The sequence below is a fragment of the Liolophura sinensis genome, chromosome 7 (genome assembly GCF_032854445.1).
Source record: "Liolophura sinensis isolate JHLJ2023 chromosome 7, CUHK_Ljap_v2, whole genome shotgun sequence".
NCBI classification, from domain to species: Eukaryota; Metazoa; Mollusca; class Polyplacophora; order Chitonida; family Chitonidae; genus Liolophura; species Liolophura sinensis.
The window spans coordinates 40,054,968-40,082,581 of NC_088301.1; the positions used below are offsets into that span (position 1 = coordinate 40,054,968).

The 27,614-nt window shown below is 35.7% G+C and overlaps 2 protein-coding genes across 4 annotated transcripts; one reads left to right on the forward strand and one right to left on the reverse strand.

The window, feature by feature from the left end:
- Nucleotides 1-396: 396 nt before the first annotated feature.
- On the reverse strand, nt 397-17,043 carry LOC135471884 (centromere protein K-like). Of its 3 annotated transcripts, XM_064751294.1 has the most exons (9): nt 15,757-17,043; nt 6,764-6,843; nt 6,260-6,392; nt 5,809-5,937; nt 5,108-5,202; nt 3,291-3,360; nt 2,758-2,829; nt 1,885-1,950; nt 397-1,238 (listed from the first exon to the last, which is right to left on the reverse strand). In XM_064751294.1, the coding sequence occupies exons 4-9, from the start codon at nt 5,827-5,829 to the stop codon at nt 1,080-1,082; spliced, it is 483 nt and encodes a 160-aa protein (XP_064607364.1). In that variant the 5' UTR covers nt 5,830-5,937; nt 6,260-6,392; nt 6,764-6,843; nt 15,757-17,043; the 3' UTR covers nt 397-1,079. The 3 variants fall into 3 exon arrangements, with proteins under 3 accessions (XP_064607364.1, XP_064607365.1, XP_064607366.1); XM_064751295.1 differs by lacking the exon at nt 15,757-17,043 and having other exon boundaries at nt 5,809-5,926; nt 6,262-6,392; nt 6,764-7,421; XM_064751296.1 differs by lacking the exons at nt 5,108-5,202; nt 5,809-5,937; nt 6,260-6,392; nt 6,764-6,843; nt 15,757-17,043 and adding an exon at nt 4,877-5,099.
- On the forward strand, nt 9,855-27,207 carry LOC135471883 (HMG box-containing protein 1-like). Its single transcript, XM_064751292.1, has 13 exons — nt 9,855-9,880; nt 18,579-18,793; nt 19,306-19,394; nt 20,008-20,257; nt 21,551-21,715; nt 22,186-22,316; nt 22,747-22,867; nt 23,203-23,357; nt 24,233-24,344; nt 24,588-24,645; nt 25,505-25,683; nt 26,036-26,196; nt 27,079-27,207. Exons 1-12 carry the CDS (start codon nt 9,866-9,868, stop codon nt 26,187-26,189), a joined length of 1,644 nt encoding a protein of 547 aa, XP_064607362.1. The 5' UTR covers nt 9,855-9,865; the 3' UTR covers nt 26,190-26,196; nt 27,079-27,207.
- Nucleotides 27,208-27,614: the final 407 nt, after the last annotated feature.

Genomic DNA, 27,614 nt, shown 5'->3' on the forward strand with positions numbered 1-27,614 from the left:
TCCCCCAGGCTATGCCGGGTTCAAACCCATCATAACGCTGGCTGCCATCTTATGAGTGAAATATTCTTGAGTGCGGCATAAAACACAAATCAAATAAATTAATAAATGAGGAAAAACTCAAAAATTAAGAACACCGAAAAATGAACAACATTTTTCTTAATTATTCTGTATTGTAAAACATTAATGCAATTTGTACACATTTTGGCAAGGTATAAAGCGGAAATATTAGAATGTACTTGTATGATGCTACATGACCAGTTCACCACAAACATTTCCATGCCTAAAATTACATATATATATATATATATATATATATTTAAATATTAAAAAAAACTGTATAGTATATATATACTTCACAGTTTTTTTTATAGTTTACAAGTAATGTTAAAATCTGGAGATATTCAATTTCATTTATTTTCAAATTCTCAATAATTCATTGAACATGTACAACAAGGACAGGACCAGTGAATGTCCAATTTTTATGCATCCACCACAAAAGTAAAAACTTTGGCAGTAAGGATACCAAAGAACTCACTTGTAGAAGATAGATGGATACAAACCTTCAGTTCAATACATAAAGTACTGCAGTCTTGAATTTGGTTTTAATTTACCTTAATCAATATGCACACAGAGCATAATGGAACATCCCCAGCATGGCACTGAGCTTTGTGTCTGTAAATCTTCCCTTCAATACATGCAGTGCTTTTAGAGAGACACTGTTCAACCCTCACATTAACCTTAACATTGATTCTAATAAGCAATACACTAAGACATAGATTTTGTAATTTATGGTATTTAATATGCACACAATGAATAGGGGATGAAACAGCCCCCTCATGTTAATGTGCTCTGCATGTGTGGAAAACCTTAGCTAAATACCTGCAGTACTGTTTAAGATAACACTCCTAACATTTTGTTTAACATTACTTTCCATGTTATTGGACACTGCTTGGGGTATGAAATATGCTACACCTGTACTTGCAAGCTAAAAAATGATGATAAATGTATAAATGTGACATTGCACTGGTAAAATCTATATATATATATACAAACAAAGAAAAATAAGTTCATTCATGCTATCATAAATGGAAGGGTACCAGCTTAATTCTCTTGTCATCTTCTGGATGAAACATGGCAATGTTGCAGCGAATTAACAATGTTACATATGGTTGCCAAAATTTATCATCCACTGTGAGATAAGCGTCATGTGGCGTTTCCAAACACTTGTTCATCAGGCTCTACAATGGGACAAAATACACTTAAAAGTATTTGATAAGTTTTGTGAAAGAGAACGTCATTAGCATGAGAATCAAACTTTTTTTTTTCTATTACCATTGCTTTAAAGAAAAATGTAAAATGCTATCTTTTGGTGGTCTCTGAAAAGACTGTTATAGTGAAGGTAAATTTATGTTTTAGGAAAATCTGCCTTCAGGCTAATAAACCTCTGTAAACATAATGAAAAAGAAAGATAAGCAAAAGAGTACCATCACACTGAACCTTGAAATTCTGCTCTCAATGTGGCTTACACATTGCTGGGTTATAAAGCTATACAAGGTAATTAAATATTTAAAATATAATATTATTTATTTACAGCTTTGATGAAGTCCAAAATATCCCACCTACCCTCCACAATTTTCATTGGTGAAGATATCAAGTTTAATTTAGCACTGTCTGAAGTGCATGCATTGTCCACTGCAAAATTGTTCAGCCCTTCCCCATTTTTTTTTTTTTTTTTGCACAAAGCTTTCTTCTCTAGACTACATGTAAACAGTTTCAAGGCTCTTTGATTTGCAAATCCATGTTTTAGTTTCATTTTCAATGTTAAGTATTTGTTTGCATCCATCTTGGACTATTATACATATTATGTAAACCACACACTCTTACCTCAATAATAGATTTTAGTGCGTGAAGCTCTGTTGCTGGATCAGTAGCCCTCATGGACTGCCTTCTCTGAAATGAAAAGGAAATACAGAAAATAGTACTTTCAAAAAGTCACTAATGATGTCCTTGGCAACATAGATTGCCACTATGGCCCATAATGCCTAAATTGCAATTATTTCCAAAAAAAAAACTTGGATATGGGAGCAAGGCTATCAAAGAGCTTGCCTCTTAGAGACACATGAATGCAAAATTTCAAGTCGATATATACAGTACTTAATTTGTGAATTTTGTAATTTATGGTAATTAATGTACACTGAGCTTCAACAATGGAACAAACTGCTTTTGTCACTGTACTTTGCATGTATGCAAAACTTGAGCTTACTACAGCTAGCTATAGGGAAGTTGCATGCTTCTAGGTAATGGACTTCTGGTAATAGTTACTCCAATAACTGTTAAATAAGCCAGTATTACTAACAATTGTCAATGTCTTCATTGTTTTAATTTGCACAAAGGAGTATAGTTTGGTTTATAATATACTGCACTGTCTCTTTGAGCAGATAGACAGATACAGGTACGAGTACCTTAAATCTTCAATAAATCTGATCATTAAAATCTAAGATTTAGATCCAATTTGCAAAGATAAATCTGAAAATTCTGAAGACTAAAATGTACCATTTAAGTAGGAGAACATAAGAACTTCACAAAAATTATAAACTAACCTTTCCAGTTCATGGAACATTCATTGAATGAGTAGCATGTCAAACAGCAGACAGACTAGAGAAATGTATGATCAAGGCTGGATCCATGCTGCATTTTACTGAAAACTTTACATTGTACCTCTGCACAACTGATTTTTTGAACTCAAGAGACACTTACTGTTCTGTGTTTCCCGGTCTTATTTACATCTGACGGTTTGGGAGGTGGGAAATATTCATTCAGAAAATCAGCCTGTGAGTAAATTAACAATAACAGACTTTGAATAACAAAGGAGAAATGCTACATTCAAATTCAAAAGTCTCCACACAATTTCACTGTCAAACTTTACACTTAATTAGTGATCATGTTCAAGGCATTATGGTTAATATCAGAATTCAAATTTAATTCTACAAACCAATAAACATTTTCATCTGTTTGCAGAGCTACACATAATGATTTGTGTTTTACCCAAAATCAAACTAGAACAATCCTAAATTTCGACCATGACCAACTTGCCCATTATTCTGGATTTTGAGAATTCTTGAGTTTAGAAAGGTGTTTTGAGGTTTGCTTGGAACATGGGATGACATTCTACTGCGAAATTGTAAGTTTCATCACCAAAAATAAAACGCACTTTTGTGGGCGAAATTTTAGGTCATTCCAATTAGTGCATGTGGTAACATTAAATTAAATGTCATTCACACCGTCTTTACCATTGTGTTCATCAAGTTTTTATGATGCTTCTTTATAAGGGTTTCTTTCTTTTTCAAGTCCATGAAGTACCTTAAAAAGAAGGAAATGCAAAATTAGTCAAATGTTGCTGCTTTTGTTTTTTTTTTTAACCAAAGGCAATCTGCTCTTTCTGGTGGGGATGTAATCTTCAATCATAAGCAATGAGGAGGTAAATGAAAGAAATGGACAACCACACAATTCAAAACACTAGAAATACATGTTGTATATTTATAAGAAATATACATGTATAAGAATTACTGAAGAAAACAACCCTACATGAAATGGTTGATGAACACGTATTTGTATAAAAATTCACACAATTGACGCATCAACAAAAGCATTAAATAATAAAATATATATGTACTACCATTGAGCAAACATTTCCAAAACAATGAAAATTTAATCTTTTCATACAATCACTATTATGCATGCATCAGCTCATAATTTTATCGGTTCATAACAAAAACAGTGCTATTCTTGTCAGCCAATACTCTGTTAGGTTTCAGTACAAAACTTTGCAAACAGGCAATCACAGAAAGATAATCCAGTAGTCTTAATGGTGATGTCTTGCAACAACCACCTCCATTTAAAATCTCAAATCACAGAAAGATAGTTAAGTAAGTCTTGTTCCCAAGGGTAAGTCTTATCAGCTGATCTCACCATTCCTGATGGTGATGTCTTGCAGCGATTGCATCACCTTTAAGTTTCAAATCACAGAATCATTTAGTTCGCTAAGTCTTGTTCACAAGGGCAAATCCCATGGGGTGATCGCACCACTATTTATGGTTGTTTTGACAGAAAGTGGCAATCAGCTATACACAGATCGAAGAAAGAAAGAGTGGAGATCCAGACGCCACATTCTAGCCAGGTCGCAAGCATACACGGACATGAGGTATACATAGTTTATGCATAGTATATTTATGCATACATAGTTTAAATATATATGTGATGCACTAAAACAATGTTCTATGATGTGCATGTGTATATTGTAACAATGGTGATGCTATGCATCATTTACCTCACTTTTAAGTTCCAATAAGCATATATTGCATAGCGCAATTTGTCTGCCTGGTAAGCTCAATTGGTTTCTACAGATGCCAGTCGACAACCTATTGCCTTGGTAGTCTTTGTTGGAAAACACATTAGAAAGCCAGAAAAAAACGCTTTGTTTGCACACGTCTTTTAAGGATGGACTGGGTATTATACCAAAAGCAGCACTTGTGAGCAACAATGTGACCAGCATGTAAATGTTAATAGCCTTAAATCCAAAATGGCCAATATAAGAGCTGATGTGACAAAAAGCACCAAGTGGGAAAATAAGGACCTCCCTCCACCACCAATTTTTTGGAATAGACATATTGAAAACCGGAGTTAATGTGAGTTAGGGTAGGCCGGAGACCTTGTAAAAAAAAAATTTAAACTACTGTTATGGGAGCATTACCTGAGAGAATATTATCTAAGGGAAGAGCATATTAGCTAAAGGAACAACTGTAATTTACAGTTTTGTAAAATAAGGAATTGAGGAATAAAATAATAACATTATTCATATGAAGGGAATATGTCGCACCACTTTTTAAAATAACTTTCTTCCAACTTCATGAGACCTACAACTACAACAAAAATTAAACATAAAACAAATGTGCTTCCGTGAAAATTGAAATAATACATGGACAGTTCTTTACATTCACTTTTTTACCCATACATGTACATTCCTGGGGAATTTTGAATGATCATGTTGTTGACATTTTTACGTGAACCAGGAATTTTTTTGAGTGTGATAATTAGCAATACCGCCTACCTATCTTTAGTATAATTAATCTCTAATTGTGATTGTTCAACCTTCTTTTGAAGTATTTGGTTGATATTTTCTAACTGTGTCACTATTTCTTCTTCCTGAAAAAATATCAAAAGACAAGACGTTAAATTATGTGAGGACAAATACACTTAAGAAAATGTGCATATCTCCAGAACTGAAGAAATCACACATAATAGTAAATTAATTACAATAGTAATAACAAACAGCTGTCTCAATTCTTATTAATATCTAGACCACATTCATAATTCAGGACAAGTAGATAAATTTCAAATATTTTTTTTGTGGAGGTAGAAATTAGAAACAAGCAATGGCCAAGATATAATTGTACTCTAAATTGGCAAACATATCACATACTGCTTATTTATTATGTTTCAGTTTCAACTTCTGATCGAAATTGAGCTAATCTGTTCCATGAAGTGTATTTTCAGATACGAAAGAAAGCACACCAACATAAACAAACAAATGAACTTTGTCCCATTGCACATATTTTATAAATCTGGAGTTGTAGTTTAAAATGACTACATGTACAGTATACAAAACCTGAGCTTAATACATGCAGAGCTCTCCAAAATACCACACCCAACATTTACTTTGACATTCCCTGTTACTGGACGCCATCATTCGAGGTATGACATAAGTAACACCTGACTTTGTACAGGCAAGCTAAAAACTGATCTGACACACCTCAATATATCATCTGCCATTTTCTTCCGCTCCACTCTTGCCACTGATAATGTTTCCTTCAGCTGAGAAAAGCTCAATTTTAGTTCCTCCTTGATAATATCTATTTGAGCATCTGGACTGTTGAAAAGACCCTAACATTTAAAATGGAATGGATATCACTTAATAAACAAGGAATGAATTTTTGCTTCCTGACTTAATTTATCACTCGTTATTAAAAACTGCAAGAAAATTCATAATATATGTACATAAACTCATACACACTGTTCATCATATAGTTTGCAGGGATGAAAGTGAATAATTAAGCTGAATATAAGCTTATGCATTTCATTGTGTTGAAATAGTGAAAATAGTGAAATAACGCAGAACCCTGTAACTTGCAACAGAATCTTCCCCTGCTTTTGTACACCCATTTTTTAAAAAATCCTTAATTGAATAGCTGACTCTTTAATTACCTTCTGGCTGTTTCCTTTTCAGGGCTTCAATTTCTCCACGGACCTTTCTAATACTTTCCTTGAGTATTTTACGGTGGTCCTCCTCACATAAAAATGGTGACTTCTCTCGTATTTCTAATATGTAAATGTTTCTGAAAAAGAAATCATCATTTCAACTGCCAATTATTATAAATTAATCCTATTGGCATTTAGAAAATATTCATATGGAACCCACTCTACTCCTTGGCCAATCAAAATTGTCTAATTGAACCTAATGTCAGAGCAATCTCAGACTACCCCATGTCAAGAAAAAAAAAAACAAAGGTTCAACGATATTATTTTCTGTATTATTAACTTAAATAAACACTGAACATTTATAATCACCACTGAACAGTAAAGTTTCTTCAAGCCTTCAAGAAAAACAGATCTCAAAAATCCCTTTTATGACCATGCTGATACATGCAATTATTACACTGCTTTTGCATTCTCAAACATCACAGATTAGAATGCACTGAACACTTACTTGTTGTACTTCTTTCCACAGGTCTTCAGAAATTTTCTTTATCTTCTCAATGCTATCACTCTCCATGTCTTAAAAGGCACCTACACAGTAAACCAGTAATGTTATATTCATAAAATTCTCGCTTTGTCCATTATTCTTTATGGATTCACTCAATATTATTTCATTAATACCACAGCATTGAGGTGCTGTACATGTGCAGGACATCTGTATAGCACAAGTCTAGGCAAAATGCCTGTACAGTAAAGGTTGTACAGTTTCTTGAAATTTTTCACCAGCTTTACTCACCCTTCACTCTAGTAAAGCTCTGTGATTAGTTGGCTAAAATCATGTGAAGTAATACATGTGTTAATCACATGAAATCATCATATGTAATGTAACAACAACTTTTCAAGGCAATAAACATACATTTGGTAGCAAGCTAACACAGAGCTCCATTGTGGTAAACACATGAATGCAAAACTCATAAATGGGCTGAAATATTCACAGTTAAGTAACATGCACTCTAATACCTAATTTGAGAGACTTAAAGGTCATGAATTTGTCAATTTATCGCAATTAGCACACTTTCAGGGTATCAACAATGGAACATCGAGTGCTGTTGTGCTTTAAATGTATGCCAAACCTGAGGCCTTTACATACAGTACTTTTTGAGATACCAACATGTCACCTTTCCACACTTGATTCCTATACACAAGAAAGTCAGGAATTTGATAATTTATGGTAATAAATGCATACATGAGATATGTCAGACGTTTGCTGGCAGATTTCAAATAGCTGAGATTTACAGTTTTCCAGAAAAACAGCACAAGGCACTGTCTGGAAAGAATTTTTTTTAATAATTCGAGAGAAAACAATAGGCTACCAGCTTTCACCTTGAAAGACATATAGCCTCAGCAAGAACAACAGGCTTCCAGCATTCAGCTTAAACCCAATATAATCTTATCTTGAATAATAGGACTCCAAACTGGAAACCTTATAATTTCAATGTTCCAAGCAAGAACAATAGGCTTCCAGCTTTCAAATTACTGAATATGCAGGAAAACGCAACAATTTCTGGTAGTGGGTTATTCCAAACAAAATGAGCTCATACTTGTATATTACATCCAAGATGTTGCAAGTGTGTTTAACTGATGTCTTAACTTGGTTGCCAAACCAGTATTAAAGCACCAGATATCAAAACACTGGTCAACTTATCATTATATAATATTTCTGTAATCTTTTGTCACACTTTAGCCATATTTAGCCCTAGGTACATGGCTCCACGTTTGCTTACAAAGGGACACTCTGGTGGATCATACCAACTCCATTTACATGTAGTTGTACATTTCTTGTGGAGTAGTTCCAGAGTTCTGATGTGCTGTACCCCACACAATTTGTGCAGGTCAGCACTGTCACAGGAGACACAGGGTAAGTACCTGAGGTCCCAGACAGCAGCACTCAAGCAATACTCCAAGTAAAGTAAATGGATTCTGGTATGGCTCCAATCCAATGCGAGCAAAGGTGGAGATGTGTAGGGCTAGGCCATATTTACATTCTATGTATATAAAATTAGACCTATGGTCCCATAGAGCCGTAGTGTTACTGTAAATGTTTGATCAATAAATATACGTGTACATGTAAATAACACCATAAGTTCAACTAAGATTAGCCCTGGATGTCTATGTTTACTTTTTTATGGTTGGACAGGCGCTTGCATAGTCATTGTTTGCTCCCCGGCCTCTCCAGCGTTTTAAAATGCTTCAGGTCTCACACTAACAGACAGGTGGAATCCTGTGCTGTAAATCATTCCAAAAGTAAACATCCATCCATAGCCTATATTTCATCAAACTCAACCTCTCTGCTGATTTCAACTTTCTAAAATGGCTGATGTCTTCATTCTGTTAAGATACTGCTTGTATGCATAACTGCAAACGATAAGTATGCGTGACCTAGGAACCCAGGTTGTGTATGAGATGGGTGGCCACTTCAATAAATACACATGGATATAAACCTTATAGATGATCCACCACTCACATGGTCTATGACCCAAACCATTTTAAAGGAGTAACTGGACTGGTGGGGGAGCTTCCAATATTGGTTAATGGAAATGAGTTTAGGCCCTATGCTGCAGGCATAACCACTCGTCCATGATCCAAATAAAAAAAAAAAAATGAAATATAGTTTGCGAAATTTACAATTAGTTTAACTGAACTAAGAAAGAGCTGACTAGCATTACAGATATTAGTGCTGAAATTGGAAAAGACCATTCAGGGATTCGAACCTGCGACCTCAAAAGTTCGGCAATTAACGGCCGGCAAGCATGCCAATCTGCACTACGTACACTACTACAATCTCGAGTAAATACCATATTCGGCCACTAGAGAAGGCCTGTCACAAAATGATACCATTTCTAAATGACACTGAACAGTGTAGTTTTTGGGAAGTTCTGACATCCAGGAACACATTTTTGTATGAGGTTGTCTGCTGGTTTGGTATCATGTTGGGACAGCATTTACAGTTATCTTAACGAGCCATAATCTTTGCAACAATGTGAAGTAAACACAAGCGGTGAGATCTCGTAAACCTTTTCTAGATCGATATTTAATGTAGTAGAGTCCTTTGGACAAAACTGAGCTGCAAGTGCCATTAGCTTCTGTACATAAAGATTCTTACTGAAGTAACTAGAAATGCTACTGATTACCCACCTTGTTTGCATAAGTGACGACAATCGGACATCTTGTAATGGAATTGATTGCGATCCGCGCCAAAACCACGAAAGTTCAAAATAACACATGCGACGTTGTTATTACAATGTCAATAAAACTATGCAGAGTTGAAAGTATTTACTAGAATTACACCTGAAACTGATGTGTTACAAATTATATTTCTTTGCGTCATTCGAGCCTAAAGCTGTCATTAGAAGCTAAAGTAAATAATGAAACATACCGTGGGAATATAAAGGGGGGTACACTCGACTGATGTAATGCTTACAATAGCCCAGTATGAAAATTGACTAGTGCCAAAAATAGCATCCAATCAGAATAAACGCTATCGACATATGATTATTATTAACCAATCAGAATGTTGTTGTTGGACCTCCCCCCCAATTCCCCTAACGAGAAGATGGCGTCGGTTGAGGTGAGTGCACCCATTTGAATTTTACTACGACTACTACGACTTGATAATAATAAGAATTTTCACATTTTTATGCAAATATAAACTATGCTAACTACATCCAAAGCAGCTATATTGTTTTTTGTAAATATTGCTCATGCAAGCACCAGTTTTTCGTACTTTTACAACATTTGTGAACTTTACGATGACATGTTACGGCTAAAATTTTTACTACTACCACTACGTCTACAAGTGCAACTACACGTACACTTAGGCCTAACTTGATTGAAATGTAACCAGGCATGTTTGTTGTTATATGTGTAATTTTGCATTATATAACCTGTCAATAATAATGAGTTTCAAGTGTACACTGTCAGGTTATAGTATAGATATTTTGGCAGTTGTGCATTTCTTAAAATTTTCGCGCTATGGGGATTTGGGAAAGTGAGTTGTTCGGTAATTTGTGATGGTTATAAGAAGGAAACGGGGAGAATTTATAGCACAATAATATTTTAAGATGTAAAAAGCTGACAACAGTTGGGAATATACTCAGGCATAAAGCTGCAACATGTCAATAGTAATTCAGACATCATCACACTGTACATAGTAAGATTGAGTATGTGGTGGCCTATTATTTGTTTAACAGTCTGCGGTTAACCTATTTATAGTCACACCTGATGGCTGACAGAGTGTGTGTGGGCTTTGAACCTGGTAAAAGGCTCTTGTGTGAAGTCTGCCTGTTTCTGACTTTCAAACTGCATGATTCGGGAGTCCAATATGTCAATCAGATCAGAGTATCAGGGTGCCCTTTCACTTCCTCATAAGAGGATTAGGATGGGACTGAGGGTTGGGTTTGCAGTTCACATGGTTGAGAACAGAAAAAGTAGGAAATTTGTAATGAAAAAGGTTCAGATTCTCAAGTATTTTCTTTAGCAAAAATAAATCTTATCAAGAAATAAAGAGGCAGCAGAGGCTATGATGTGGCTATGATGAGTCCTGTATATGTACAATGTTCATCAGAAAGTTATTTACAATGACTGTGTTCTACACTAAACCAATCATTTTAGTCTTTGAATATATAACATGGTGTCAAACTTACTGGTTAATTGAGAGTGGTAGTTTTTTTAACAATGTAAATAAAATAATTGCTAAAAAATATTGTTCCAATTTAGATATAGCCTTGGAGAATTTTTACATAATGGTATCATCACAAGCTTATCTAAACTATTTGGATTAGTGCATAAAATCTCTTTAAATAGTCTCCTACGGAAGCTACTGTTTACTATTTATTATATGCACAAATACATGCATGTATAATAAAACTGTGCATTAGCACTGTTGAGCCATTGTAACTGGTAAACGAACAATGTTAAATGGTCTAACCTCCTGGGCTCTACTCAGTTTCCCTGCCACCATATAAGGCTGACTGCTGTGGTTTATGAGAAATATTCTTGATGACGGCGTAAAACACCAAGCAAATAAATAAATAAATAAATAAATAAATATTTATTATGTTAATGCTTCTATGACATTATTAGAGACCTTCAGTTAAAAGTTATAAGTTGTAACTTCTAACTTGAATTCGTATACCTATTTTGGTTTGAAGTTTCATGTTAAAAGTTCTCTATAGGCAATGTTACTCCAAAGATCAGATTATCGTTTTATTCAGAAATGCTGTTTTCAAGCCCAAATTTCCGTAAAAAAGGCTACACTCATATTGATAGATTCTGTACAGTAGAATATACGTTTTTTCAGATCATTAAAGTATGGAATTCCATGGAATTTGTTTGCTTAAGTTTATATGCAATAAAACTTTCACTTTGAGCAACTGCTTGTGGCACTTAGATTTGGACTAGATTATGGCAGACTGCCAGTAAGTAAATTTACGTCAATCCTTTTCAACTGTGGTGAAAAATGACGACTAGGAAAGAAAAAGATGTGCAAATTGTGATATATATTCATTATGATTAAGTTAATGTAGCTGTTTATTTAATTAAAGTGAGACTATGTACATACATACATGTAGCAAATACTCATTTCTAGGAACATCACAGTTCACAGGTCACCCATTGATGGAGACAATCAACGATATGCTGTAATTTTGTAAGAAAAGACAAGTATAGAGTGATGTCCCTTAATTGCGATGTGAAAACACTATGTTACGATTAGCTCCATCGCACAGTGATTACCTATACGATAACACATCACAGCTTTGTCTTAATCCATAAGTTTACCATAAACTTGGTAGTGTACATATACGAACTCCGTGCTGTCCCCAATGAATCGATGCTAGGGCTGTTAAAAAGTGTCTGTCTATACTCATAGATGTCACTTTGTATTAAGAAGGAAAACAGTGGTAGACATTCAGTTCTTCTTATCCACTCACACCCTCTGTGTCTTCCGTCATTGTGTTGCAGGTCACTGAATTTGCTGAGTATGTTAGGTTGTGTATACACTTGCATGAAATTAGTTATGATCTTTGGGCCAAGCTTGTTTGTAAGGCAAATTAAAGAATTTTGAAACTAACAAAACACTGTATTATTTGTCTAGTGTCAGCTGCAGAAACCTAATTCTTCAAGAAACAAGATGCCTGCCAACTGAAGTCAAGGTATAAGTCAACTCCATAACTTTACAAATGTTCTGGTGTCTTAAAGTGTATTTCATGCGTGAAAAGGAGACTCTATGACTACTTAAGACATGAGGATCTCTTCTGTACATCAAAAATGCTGAAATTCCTCTTCAGCTGGGAATACCAAAGTTATAGAAGTACAACTTGGCTAGTCCTACCTAGGTGAATACCTAGCCAGAGACCACATGATCTCCTTAGTGACAAATGTTCGTTGGATTTGTATATATTTCAGTTTTCCCGATAATCTGAGTATTTATGCAGAGTGTTCATGACGTTGTTTTGTAGAACTAGGCCTTACTGGTCGCTAGCAAAGTGCCAGAAAGTGACCATTTCCCCAATGCTTTAACATTGGGCGGCCATTTTGTTTTAGACACGAAAGAGTGGTCACATGACCCCTCATTTCTGACCCGTCTTACAGAATAGAGGCAGTTCTGATCTCTGACCTGGACTTGCAGGACAGCTTCTCAGGATTTCTCCCAAAAGACCTACTGAAGTGCACAAAACACCATGAGTGGACTGTTCATGTGGTATCTGTACAAGTCCCTGTTCTAGCCATAAGTGATCATTTTCCGATCTGTATTACTCTCAAATCAAAGATTTACTACAGTATGATTTAAACAACTCTCTTTTCCACCATGACCTAATGGATGTACCCTGGGAAACTGTAGATCACATAATAAATCCTGAAGTGATTGTGAATGAATGGTCAAATCTAGTCCAAGATGTTCTAAATAAACATGCTCACTTGAAAACAAGACGAGTCAAATACCTGTCATGGGCTACAGAAGATATTCTAAATTCTGCGCATCAATGAGATATATACAAACGACAGGGAAATGATCCAAATCACAAACACTGGAAAGCTAAGTGAACAATAAAATTGCTTGAGCAAGTGGTAATTTGCTAATGACTTGAAAGAAAATTCATCATCTCCCAACAGAATCTGGGAGATCTTGAGAAAATGTAATCCTAAGCAAAAGAGTATACAGCCTGATGCCGTCACTGATCATGAGGATGGCAAATGTAATAAATGATCCAGCTAACAGACATGATTTTTTTCCGCTTTTTAGTGGAATTCCGCTTTTTCTTTGTTCAGTTTCGATTAATTTACCTGTTTTCCGCAGATTTTTCTAGCTACCGGGGCCTAGCCGGCCCCTGGACCCCGGCCTTTTTGGGCTATGATAGTAAATTTCAGCTATTTTCTTGGTTCACCACAATCATGTCTGAGCTAAGATTAGCCATATTTTCAATACATTTTTCTCATGATGGATTTTAATAATATAAACAAGGACAGTTTTGTCCAGAGTCTTGAAAAACCCAAGGAAGAAGTCGAGGAAGAAGTTCCTCATGATACCTTTTATTCCAGGGAACAAGTTGAGGAAAAAGTTCTTCATGATACCTTTTACTGTCGTCCAATATCTGTGCTAACCATTGTTTCATTGAACGACATTACAGTCTATATAAGTATCTCTCAAATTTTAAATTATTGCATAAAAATCAATCTGGGTTACACTTTCACTCTGGTAAAACTACATTGCTGAAAATAGTTGAACATGAGATAGGGCAATAGTTAAGGAGAAAGTTATTGGAACTGTACTTGTAGACTTCAAGAAAACATTCGATACTGTTAATCATGATATATTACTTAAAAATACTTAGAGTATACAAATTCCATTTAACTGCTCTTACTTTTTTTCCAGTCCTACCTCTGTTAAAAGACAACAGAATGTTGTTCTTTGAGGAGAAATGTCTTTAAATGTTCATTAATCCCCTCAAATCTAAATACATGATATTTGGCTCAAGGCAATGGCTGCAGTTAATCAAAGATGTCCCTTTCTCCGTAAACTCGAACGAGTCAGTAATGCTAAACTGCTTGGTATTTATGTTGATGAACATCTTTCCACAAATTAATAATGTGTGTAAAAAGGTTTCTAAATTGTTAAAGATTCTGTGAAGGAAGAGAGCTCTTATAACACATCACTGTAGTGATATTTTCTATAAGTCTTATTCTTCCTCACTTTGATTATTGCTGTTACAGAAAAGAGCTGCTTGTTTAGTTCTACAAGACAGCATAAACACATCTGGAAGAACTTTGAAGACTGAAATAGTTGCATTTTAATAAAAGGGTAAACTACAAAATCATCTATAAAGCATTACATAATCTTTGTCCAAACTATATTAAACAGCACTTCCCTCCAAACAAAAAACTGCACAATATTTGTTCTCAGATCAACCCAACATAATATCTATCTCCCTAAAGGAAGGACAAATTAAATGAGTTTTACAAATATAGGTATCAAAGTATGGAACTGCCTCCCTATTCACGTGAAAGAAGCCCCTTCTCTGTCAAGCTTTCAATAACGCTACTTAAAATAACGAATGAAATGTACTTACATGTATGTATGTATGCTTTTACTGTATCAGTTACATGTAGATGTATTATTATAGAAAATCTTTTCATAAGGCTATGTCCCTGTAACACGCTTGCACACATGTGCATTCTTTCAACCAAACAGGGGATGGGAATGGGGCCATTTCCCATTCACCTGGTTTGTTTCTCTGTACATGTGTATAGGGGGATTCCAACCAGCAGGGGGTTGGAAGGGGTTGGTAAGGGGCCCGAATCCCACTACCTTGCTTCTGCTGGTTGAGAGAGTTGCAGGGTCAGCACTGTTGGTTGTGTTGTTGCTTTTTGTATGTATGAATGTATATAACTTCTCTTTTCAAACTATATGGTGCTTTATCTTGTTTTATATATGTTGATGTATTTTTTGATTGGACTCTAAAATACATGTTTTCTATATACTTGTTTTCTCTGTGAAAGGGAAGAACAGTTTCATTGTAAATTGACCGAGCAACCTTCAGTAGATAAAAATATTAATATACTGTATTATACTAATTTCTGGGACAGATATTAGTAGTGCTGAAAGCAGACTATTGCATTTCTTTCCCTGCTTTTTTGAAAAATGAAGATACGAGTTAGTATGTTCTTCATTAGATGGTCTAGCCATGTGAAAACAAAAGAAACTAAATATTTCTGCTACAATTACATATATACTGGCTAAAAGAGTAGACCAGGTGTCCCAAAACTTGGAAGAAATACGACACTAGTACTTCACAGATTTCATATATTTGCTTTTTAATGATTAGCAGAATTGTTTGGCCCAAAATTTTCATTTCTGTATGCATATAATACACTGGTAAGGTCATTCATAACATGCTTGACATGCATTTCATGGAGGGAACTTTCTTTTCATTTGTTAATTTTTACCTTCAGTTTTGTGATTTGTAGCTGCCAATGTCAGTCCACCTGTTTGTCTTTCTGCTTGTCCATCCATCCATTAATCACAACATCTTTTGAACTCTTGAATCCAAATTAACCATACCTATACCACAGGTCCACTTAGACACGAAGAAGAACTGTATTCATTCAGTTATATTTTCTGACAGGCTTGTAACCTGATTCTCTTGACTTACTCATGTGTAAGTCATATTTCAATACAAAGACTGAATATGTGAAATTTAGTATTTACCACGTGGAAGAACCCCATTAAATTACAGTGACATTGAACTTTATAGTCATGTATATGCATGTTTATTCAATTCCTGAGAGTTAATTAACACTCTGTCTCTTGAACTATTTAATTTCACGTTGGACACATCAAACTTAATATACCACAAATCCACTTGGTTATATGGAATAGCCCTATTTATTTTTACTGACAGTGATCTATTTTTCATCAGGGGTATTTGGCTATGCTATCTAAGACAGATACATACCAGAGTTATGCCATATCTTCACAGTTCAATGATCTTGTCCTACTTTTTACGCCTCAACCACTGTTGGCCAAAGGATGTTGTCCTAGTGAGCAGCGTTTGTCCATATCCTTGTAAAGGCTCTACATCTAGAAAGGTTTAGCCCACGTTCACCAAACTTACACTACACTTACACTACACTTACACTTTGGCATGAGGATTGATAGATTTTCTTCAGTGACCGTGGCCTTTTTCTTCAAGGCCATTGGGGTCATTAAAGTTAAATTTTATAATAGGCTTGTAAATGCTCTATCTCTAGAATAGCGTAGACCAAGTTCACCAAACTTATGACACACATACACCTTAACACGAGGAAGAACCCTATTGATTTTCAACGACCTTGACCTTTTTCTTCAAGGTTATTGGGGTCATCATTTAGGTTAAATTTTATAACAGACTTGCAAACATGATATATCTAGAGTGGTTTATGCCAAATTCACCAAACTTGCTCCACACATACAGTTTGTATTGAAAAAGAACCCTCTTATTTTTAAGGGATGTTAGCCTTTTTCTTCAAGGTCATTTAAGTTAAATTTTATGAAAGGATTGTGAATATGATATCTCTAGAATGGTTTAACCCAAGAGGAAGATCCCTATTGATTTTCAACAACCTCGTCCTTTTTCTTCCAGATCATAGGGGTCATTTAAGTTAAATTTTATATAGGAGACTACAACAGCAGTTTGAAATAAACAAAAAGTTGTAATCCTAAAACGGTATTCCCTTGCTTCTTGTTTCACAACTTTATCAATGCCACTCAAAGAAGATCTACACAATAGAAACCACTGTTAAGTTGGATATATTTATTACATTGTACATGTGCTCAAAGCTGATGGGTTTTAAGTGCATTGCACTGTATTTTTAAATGACCACTGACATCAGTGGTTGTGAGAGTTAAGTTATATGAAGTGCTTATATATGCATTATCTCTTACAGTTACAAGGGACATCCACTTAATACTGTTGCTCAGATCTCTTTAAAAGGATACATCCATGATGGATCTTCATTGATAGGCTGGTGTGAGAGCCAGATGAATAAAAGATATTTCTAGTCCAAGCTGGTTACATTAGATACATGTATGGCACATTTATTCAACCCGAGCTGTAGACATTGCCCCAGGAAATCCTATCTCCGTTTTCCAAGAATTAATGTTGATTCTGTTTGCCGTAAAGTTTTCATTAAAGTACCCTCAAACAACAGGAAGAACAAATGTGGCACATAACAACAAGAAGTAGTTCATTGATTTGAATAGATGTGGCCGCCACTTTATTACCAAAGTTACATTGCTGAGGTGAACAGGATCCTAGTGAGCGAACAGAACATCAACTGCTATGCAGTAAATGGACATACAAACGGGACTTCAAATAACCACAGCTCGTGTCCCCAAAGGGGCAATCCACATCACTGCTTAGCACTAGTGAATAAGTGACAAAACCTCGCGGCCCCTGTGAGTAATCAATCACGTGAGCCCACACCCTATGTAGCCTTAGGGAATTAGGTTTTGACACCTCCGTTAAACAGCCCTCTGTGCACCCTGCAGGAAGCCCCACATCTCTATGTAACATCCTTTTCTTTGCTGGCTGCACATAATCTTTCCTCCTCAAAGCTTCTCTCCTGTGGCGCTACGGGGGTCCCCTAGGTGTACTCAGTTTCAAATGTTGTTGTTGTTATTGCTGTAACGGGGAGGATGTACATTCAATTTGTAGAAATTTATCAAACATTATTATTTACCAGTGTCTTAAGCTTTACACAGTTGATAATACAAAGAACTTGCGCCTTTACAGGATCAAAATTATTGCGAGATGGCATGAATATACATAGTGAATTAAGCAAAATGTTTGGCCCACGAAATTTTCCGCCTGCGTCCCACGTGGGCCCATGCAAAAGAGGCAGCATGCAGCATGGTCTAGCCCAGTTAACTCCCCCTTACGGCCAGTCATAAAGTAAGCGGGATAACTCTGTATCAAAAACAATCAATGTAGTACATGTATAACACAACATAGTGTTCGGTATTAAATGAAATGGTTTATTCTTTAGTGATAAACTCTAATATTACAGACAAATAGTGAGTTGTACCGGTAGTAATTTTTCAGTGCAGTTTTGTGAAGATTGTACTTGTCATAATACATTGTGTTGTAGTAGTAAGGTGTGTAAAAATGTAGCAATTTTCTTAGAAACCCCCATTTAACTGTGTCTACGGCAAGAGCCACAACCTGTTACTATGCGGGGCTGAGTTTCAAGGCATGATTTGTTTTAAATTTAATAAGTTTTGTTCACAGGTGACAGCGGGCAAGAGACCGCATGTGAAGACGGAAAAGATGCAGGAGTATATGCGTTCACATGGTGATGGGGGCTCTCAAAAGATTCTCCGCTGTCCGGTCCCTGGGTGTGACAAGGTGCTTTCTAGTGCCCCCGGTTTGAGATATCACATTAAAGGCCACACAGGACCAGAAAGACCCTTCTTGTGTGACAGGTGTCGCAAAACATTCAAAAGGTAGGAATGATAAGATCTAGTTTATATCATAATTTCTGCTTCGTTACATGTTGTATGGTAATGGTTTGCTTGATGCCAGTGCTATTGAGCGTAACAGGATACATCTGTGCATTTCTTCTAGATACCTAACTCTTAAATTTTTCATACCATTCTGGCACACATCATTTTCAGCCAATGTTGCATTTCAACTGGTCGGTGACAAATTTGGGTAAGTGAGTGAGACAGCCTGCGCAGATGGACACTCAAGAACAAAGTGTACGAGCTATATGCCATAACTATATGCCTTATGTCAGAGATAAAGGTTCAATTTCCATAGTATTACAATCAGATGTAGTGATTTTGTTGTCTTTGATGTTTCAGAAATGTATATTTATTTGCTTTATACACCCTGTCAAACCCTCCCCGCACATGCACTAAAACTCATCAAGATTGCCATAAAAATCTTGTTCTTCTTTAGATTAGATGTATTTTCTATGAGATTAAGAGGTTGTTTTTTTTTTGTTTTTTTACAGTGCTAATGGCTTAAAATATCACATTGAAAAAACAAAATGTGATGGCTCTTCAGAAAAGATCTTTGCCAATAGCGAGACAGAAGGAATGGGTAAGATACATGTACATGTATATTAAGTAAAGCTTGGAGTACCTCTATAGATAATGTACATGTAATTGTATATCTTAACTCTCTTCCCTTGTCCATGTGATTGCTGTAATTTTATTTGGCAGTTAGGGATTTTTGTGGGGGGGGTGCGGATCTTTGTGTCCAGTTTGATAGTATCTTATACAGCAGTTAGAGGGGAATCATAAGCATACAATGAGTATGTGAGTCACCAATAAAGTTCAAAATCCATCCAGGTGTGTGAAAAAGTTTTCAACATTTAATGAATTCTATGATTGTCATTGGCCATTTGTTTTCTTGTAATAACTCCTTTAAATATTTTCTTTGATGTTCAGGAAAGTGTGATCATCAAAAGCAGGGTTGGAAGGCATTGATGCTAGCAATTTTTGATTGTTACCGATTTTATTGAGTTGAGAATCTGTGCAAAGTAATGATACTATTCTCTCCCTTTGTGTCTTGCAATTATATTTTTATAGCCACACACACACAGGATGCAGTAATATGTAATCATTGTTCAGAATGTAATGATTTGTTCATCTCTTGTTGAAATTTTATTGTATTATAATGTCTTTTAATTGATACTGATTCTGATTTTCAGAAGATTTCCTAGATGAAGATTTATGCCATCATGACGAGATATCAGTGTCAGATGACTTCTCCGATACCAGTATTGATCTCAGTTCCCAAGAGTCACCCCACAAGCACCTGTCCAGTTCTTCCCAGTCACAGTGTGAAGGGAAGGGACAGTCAGCACAAGTGGATAGACTGACAGAACTTGCTATTATAGCCACAAGCCCTCAGAGTCCCCTTATGCAAAAATCTCTCCCAGTCAGAATAGACCAGACAAGGTTTGTATCTGACCTACTTTTTAACCCTGAGTTGTCCTGTGATTCAATATCGGTCATTGTAACAGCAGCCCAGTTTGTCAGCATTTACACTCATGCAATACAGTGACTAGTTATATACATGCACATTCCTTGATTGTCACATGTGGATATCTCATTTCAAGGATTTCTATGACAACTATGTAGAAAATACCACTGCGCGGTTTTTCACTTTGGAAATATTTCTCAATCACATCTAGTCAGTTCACCTTGTATAGATACATGTGTAGCCAAAGGCTTGGGGAATATAGGTCAACAATAAGTTGTTTGCACATGCGTAATATTAAAGATGTAGTGTAACTGATTTTGAGTAATATTTCAGTGGACAAAATAACTTGAGACACATGAATTAAGTCAGATGTGTAATGCGGATGGTTTCAGTGTTAGACAGGTGTGTGATGTTTGACGGTCAGCATTTGATGTGGAAAGTAGTACTGGGTGGTACATGAATATATTCGTTGCCATTAGCCAAACCTGTGCAAAATTATGTTTATGATGTAACAGTGTAAAATGCTCTTGTTACTTTTTAAAAGTGGTTAATTGCTCATTCACATGGAAAGTAATTTTGGCGTTTACTAAGGAATTGTCAGATGTGTCATGTCAATAGTCAACTTCATATTTTGTTCAGACCCAACATAAATTCATTAATGCATGCAAATAATATGCATGCCTAAGTCTGAACATATTGCGTTAAAATTTCTGTACGAAGGTGATGTCACAAATACTGTAACATCTGGAGGTATGAATTGTTTTGTAAAAACATGACGTTGCTGACGTCATCATGATGCAGAATGTCGGGTTTTGTAGAACAAAATTGGAAATATAAAGGTCTGTTATACATTGCTTTAAGTAAATGGAAGCTCAGTGGTTTGCATTTGTACCGAAAAGGGGTACAAAACCATTCGAATGAGGTTACGAATGGATTGTTTTCAAAATGGTAAATTTCAAAATGTAGTTGTTAGCCTGCTAGAACAGCACAATGACCCAAGAGCCTATCCCCAATGAACTTGCTATGAGCTGAAGTCCAGCTCATGCTGGCTTTCTCTTTAGTCATGTGTGGGAAGGTCTGGCAGCAACTGCAGATTGCCAAGGGTTTCGCATGGCTTTGCCCATTTTCCACCCACCATTATGCTGACTGTTGTCATGTAAGTGAAATATTCTTGAGTACGCATAGAACATCAGTTAAATATATGTTGTATATAAATCCCATTCTTACATTACTAAATACTGTAGTTGCTCTTTTTTGTTTTTTTATAGAGGCTCAGTGGTGCGATCTCTGGAGAAATCTTTACATACTTACACCCGTCCCTCTGAGTGCAGCCCTCCTTGGTCCACATCTTCACAAGACTTCTCCCCACCTTTACCAATACACTTGTCAGCTCCATCTAGTGTTGAATCTCTTCCAGATAACGAAGATCCATGGTAGGCTTGAGCTTAATTGTTGGTCTATTTGAACTTACAGAATATTGATTGTAGTGTTTATAACTTACAGCACTCTTTATCCTGGCAATCTGATAAGAAAACATTTTTTAATGATGCACTTTATTGAGTAGATAGTAAAATGATCTTTAGCCATGCTTAAAACAGTACCAAAGATCCCTTGAATCTCTCTGTCATGTTTGTATTTCAATCAAGTTCTTGCAGAGAGGCCATTCTTTGTTGTTAAGAAAGGATTGCAACTAATACTGTGCCTTCATGCCTGGTTTTATTTTGGGTTACTCTGCCTGCTGTCCTCTCTTTGCAACACCAAAAGTTTCAAAGATAGATAAATGCATCACTGCTACAGAGTTATTTCCATATTACTAGCACTGGTACTTTGATCAATACTGCGTTTGATTTGGGCAGCCCCAAGAGTACATACATGTACATGTTGTTTGTGTTTCATTTGTCAGTTGTGAGGTGGAGGGTGACTCCGTGGTAACCTCTTCGTCTCCTTGTCCATCCTGCCCTCAGGACATGGGGTCTTGTGATGCTACATGGACACATCCGTGGCCAACTCCTGTCTGGCAGTGCTTCACAAAAGGTACATTTTGGTGCAATATTTCTGTATATCTGAACTATTTGAACTTGACCAAACTAATGTAAAATTGTAAACTGGTGTACGGAAAATTTATTATATTGTTGATTTAAGCTGTACTCAACATTATTTCATGTACTCTGTATCATAAACAATCAGATGTGAGAAAAACATTGCATTTTACTGTGTAACAGCACCTTTAACTTTATAGTGTGCATACTTAACAAACTTTCAGATATATTTTTAAGACATAGGAAGCCAAATTACATCCAGTGCAAGCTTCTTGGGCATCTCCAGGCATTCATTATTTTCTTCATTATGAAATGCGTTTGAAATTAGGTGATACATGAAATAATGTCATATGGTAAAATCTGTTTTTTTTTTTTTTTTTAATATTCAGTAGGTGCATATCATTGCTTCTTATTTCTGCTGGCAGATTGTAAAATTAAGTTTTTATCAAAGAACCGAGAAGAATGGCAAAATGCTCAAGATTTGGCTGACAGACAAAAACTTATGGCCACAGCTACTTGTGTACAAAGTGAATTATTAGATATCAGGTGAGAGAATTGCAGAAGTCATTGGATATATTCATTGGAGTTGCACTTTTATTTTAGGTACCATAATTTAAGGCTCAGTTTTTCGTGGAATTCAATCCATTAAGATTCCCCAATTTACACTGCAATAAAAAGAATGTTAAATACATACATGTACAATAAGTGTGTGCAAGTTGAAATAATAACTGAGCTCTTTACTCACATTATTTTGTGTGTTATACCTTCAAAGAATCCCTGTAATGACCAATATATCATAGATGTATATTGTTGTGAATCAGTTTAATATCAGTTTGTATGTCTGTGGTATTATTTATGTGTGATGATCTGATCTTTTACAGCTATGCAAATAATGGGCTTCGGTTACTTGAAATCCATGAAGTAGAGACAGACCCTTGCACAACAGTTGAGCTAAAGTTAACCCCTAACCTTTCCACTCAACCAGATGTCCTTGTTCGGTGTCGTTTAAACCATCCATTCTTTGTGAGAGATAAAGGTGCCTCTTTAAGTATTCATTGTGACATTGTGCCCATAATATTCTACTTATGAATATACTGCCTCTATAGCATGGCTCAGTGGCTGTAATCTTGGAATTAAAACTACAGTGGACACTTACACAGAACTTTTCTCCTAACATCTGACTCAAGTCACTCTTCTCCCAACATTTTTTTGTAAAAGATGTTGTCTAGGTTACAGCACCATCAGATGATGTAATTTACAGGAGAAGATGTGAAATACTGATTTACAAAGTTTTGTGACAGAGGGTCCAGATACTTTTTCTGCTTTGTCATACACTAGTTCTTTACATAACTTCATCTAATTGGCCTTTTAGTCTGTGTGCTTCTACTGCTAGTAAAACAGCATCTTTAAAGTAACACTTTGTTACTTTGTATTTTCAGCTTCTGGATTGGTTATGATTTGCAATGTATAATTTTAATAAAACAGCCATTTAATGCAGTTAGTTAATACATGTAGTATGCCTCCACTGGGTTAAATCATACACTTCACTTCACTGTAGGCCCTTCACTGAAAATTAGCACCCAACCCTGTCTTAAGTACATTTCAACTAACACAATGCCAGTTTGGCTTATTATAATAACGTATGTAGTATACTACATGTAGGTTGATTGCTATAGATTTATAGTGGAATCACTAACATTGTGGTTTACTGTCATTTAAAATGCTGTATGTAATGTAAAATCCTTGTGACCTTACAGTTGTTATATATAGATAGAGTACATGTACGGACATGCTTTCATTAATTTTCTCCTTTTTTTCTTTTCGATAATGTTTCTCTCACATCTTTGAGTGATTTAGATAAAAAATAGATGATGAAAATGATCTCTCATGGTGATAATTTCCACATTTCAGGTTGGTCATCACTTGACCCAAGTAACACTGCAGAGCATTATGGGATTCCTTGTCGGGTGTTGACCATAGAAGATGTTTGTTTATCACCATCCCATCCTGAGGCCACAATGATGTACGAACACTTAAGCGACTTTTTACAATACATGCAGATCACATTAATGGCAAATCTAAATATGTTAATAACTTTATAAAAAGTTTTTTTTTTCATATCAACTTTATCACCAAGGTCGACATATTCATCATTTGCGCTAATTTTTTTTTTTTAAATTTAATTGAAATATTTTTAAGATTGAATGTTTTGAGTATTTCAATCATATAGGTTTGATCTGATTGATTTTAAATTCTGTCTTTTCAGCCATGATTTTACTCCCATGGATACATCAGCAGTGTTTGCCCTGAGCAATATGAAAAAGGTGGGTTATATGCTGTATTCATTTTGTTTCACATAGACAACAGAAAAGTTGCACATCACCCACCAGAAGCATTTATGTGGTTGATGATTTAGGGATTGTAATGTTGTGGTCATCTAGTGTTGTCCACTGGTTAGGGAACTATAGGTTAAACCAGTCAAGCCAAAGTAAAGCAGAGTAGACAGTTTGTGGCATTCATTATACAAGGTGAATCATATTAACTGAGGCATGAACTTAATTCGGAGAAAATTCATGATGTCCACTGAGAAGTGTTTCAAAGCAACACTCAAGAAAGTGAGGTCATTCTTCTTAACATTTTTGACTGTAAGGCATCTAAAGTTGTCAGTCTGGAACAAATTATACCATGCTGCATGCATAATCAGGCCATATTGCTTCCCTTTTAATCATGTTCTTACATTCAAAGCTCAACCCATTGATGTGTATTACCATCACGTGACTAAAAAGATCCTTAACATAAGCAAGAAAACACCCTAAGTTTAGCATTTCTCAAGTTACACAGTTTCCTTGATTCGTATTCGTCCGTCTACCTTATATGGCCATTCAAGTTTTTTTGAAGTTTGATTACTTTATCATCAGAAAAAATTAAATGTTGTCATCAAAAGTGCTGTTTTAAACCCTTCACGTGCTCCCACAAGTGCATTTATACATACCAAACTTTACGTGAAATCCAGTCATCAAAGTGTGCCGTCTTTGTACTTAGGTTACATGCTGCAAGTAGTATAGGGGCTCAGGCATGTGAAAGCCCATCTTAATCTCATTTGAACTTAGTGGTAAAGAAGATAACAATGTTTATATCTCCTTGTAGTACTGCAGTGAATTTTTGTGAATAATATAATTGCAGCAAAGACTGGATCAGGAAATGAGCCCAAAACACATTTCAGAATCACCTGGTAAACGATCTCCTTCTAAGTTCCCCACAGATGGGGAATTTAAACCAAAGCGACCAATGAACTCTTTCATGCTGTTTGCCAAAAAGTACCGAGTCGAGCTGACAAAAAAATATCCTGGACGAGACAACAGGTAAATGTGTTCTAAACTGTCTATTGTCTAAATAATACATACATCTAGCACGGTTATGTGAGGCGTTTTCTCTAGTGGAAATCGGCAATAACCTTTTAGAATTCTTAACAGTAAAGGAGAAAAGCATGTTGCAAAATGAAAAATGTGAAGCCATATTTAGTAGTTTTTTTTCATATCGAATTAAACCAACATGAGATTTGTGGTTTATGTCTTTTTTCCGGCAGTGGTTACAACAAATAAAAACTTTTTTTGTTTCATTTTATGTTTGGCTCTGTGTGAAGGATATATGTATAATACTTTAAATATACATAAATAAGATATGTATAATTGATAACTGGAAATCGTGTTTCAGAGCAATCAGTGTGATGTTGGGTGATAAGTGGAAGCAGATGACAATTGAAGAGCGGGACAGGTATGCTCAAGAAGCCCGCATGCTGGCAGAAGAACAGAAGAAAATTCATCCAGACTGCTGGAAAAGAAAGCGCTTCACACCTGATCCTCCCTAGATCTCAGGTATGATGTGACAGTATTAAGGTTTCACAGAATGCACTTAATAAAGGCTTCACAATGATGTTAATACAAGTAATATATGCTTTAAAGTGAAAGAAATAAAACTGATCAGTTTCCAAAGAAACATTCCCTGAATAAAACTGGATGAGTTGCTTAAACTAAAAAGACATGCCTGTAAATTTAGCTCCGAGATCAGTTAACTATGATGTTTATAGCTTAGCTTCCATATTAAATACTCTGAATCATCACATTCACCAACCTGAAACTCGGTCCTGTTGCCTGTGCTGTCCTTACTAATTCTGAATTCATATCACCTCATCATGCAGGAATAATAATGACCATAACATCGCCATGAACACATTTGAGCATTGGAAACCACCATTTTTTAATCATCTTATTTTTTCACAATAATAGCATACACGTATTCACAAATAACTAGGTGATAAGAAGTCAGAATTATGGTGGGATTAAAGGAAACAAGTACATCTTTGACATATTGAGGACAGCAGGCTTGAAAGATCGAGTTTCAGGTTAGTGAATGGAGACTGAGTACAGATCTGAAAGCTAACCTGGGAAGAATGTAAGCGATCTCAGATCTATGGGAAAAGTAACAACATGGCAGCACTTATATTTTCATTTATTTATTTGAGTTGTGTTTTACACTGTACTCAAGAATAGTTCACTTATATGGCAGCCTACATTGTGCTGGGAGAAATCCATGCAGAGCCTGGGGGAAACCCACAACCATTCAGAGGTTGCTAACAGACCTTCTGACTTACGCTGGGGAGGAAGGAGCTGGACTTGACCCAACAGCTTACACATTCATGACCTGACGATGTACGAGCCAAGTCTGTATTAAAATGGATGCTTTTCTGTGATTTCCAGGTTGTGACGCCAGAGGCTATTACACTGCCCATACTACAGCCTTCAGTGATGGAGTTCATTGTGACCCTGTGATCTCATCAAACACCACTGCCACTGGGTGATTCTACAACCTTGTTATTATATTTTGGAATAATTTACATATTATCGGTGCTTTAAGCACTGTGCTGTATCGTCCACATAAAGTAACATTGTATATGGCCTACAAAGTGCTTCCTGTTAAATGATTATATGGTTTGTTGATCTTCTTAAAGTTTACATTCCTGTTGGAAATGCAGCATTTATTTATTGGGACCATTATCATGCCAAAGATATGGACCATGAAACTACTTGTACAACAATCATGCATCTACACCAAGCTCTGATCAAGTGTTGTGTTTTGTTTTTTTTTTTATAATCAAAATTTATTACTTTGTTTTACTGTTTTGCTCATTCCTTGTAAATGCATGTTCATCATGTTGATTGTGTTTTAAATTGACAACATTTATAAAGTAATGTTTATGACAGACCTTAAGGGGCAAAAACTCTTGTATAAATTC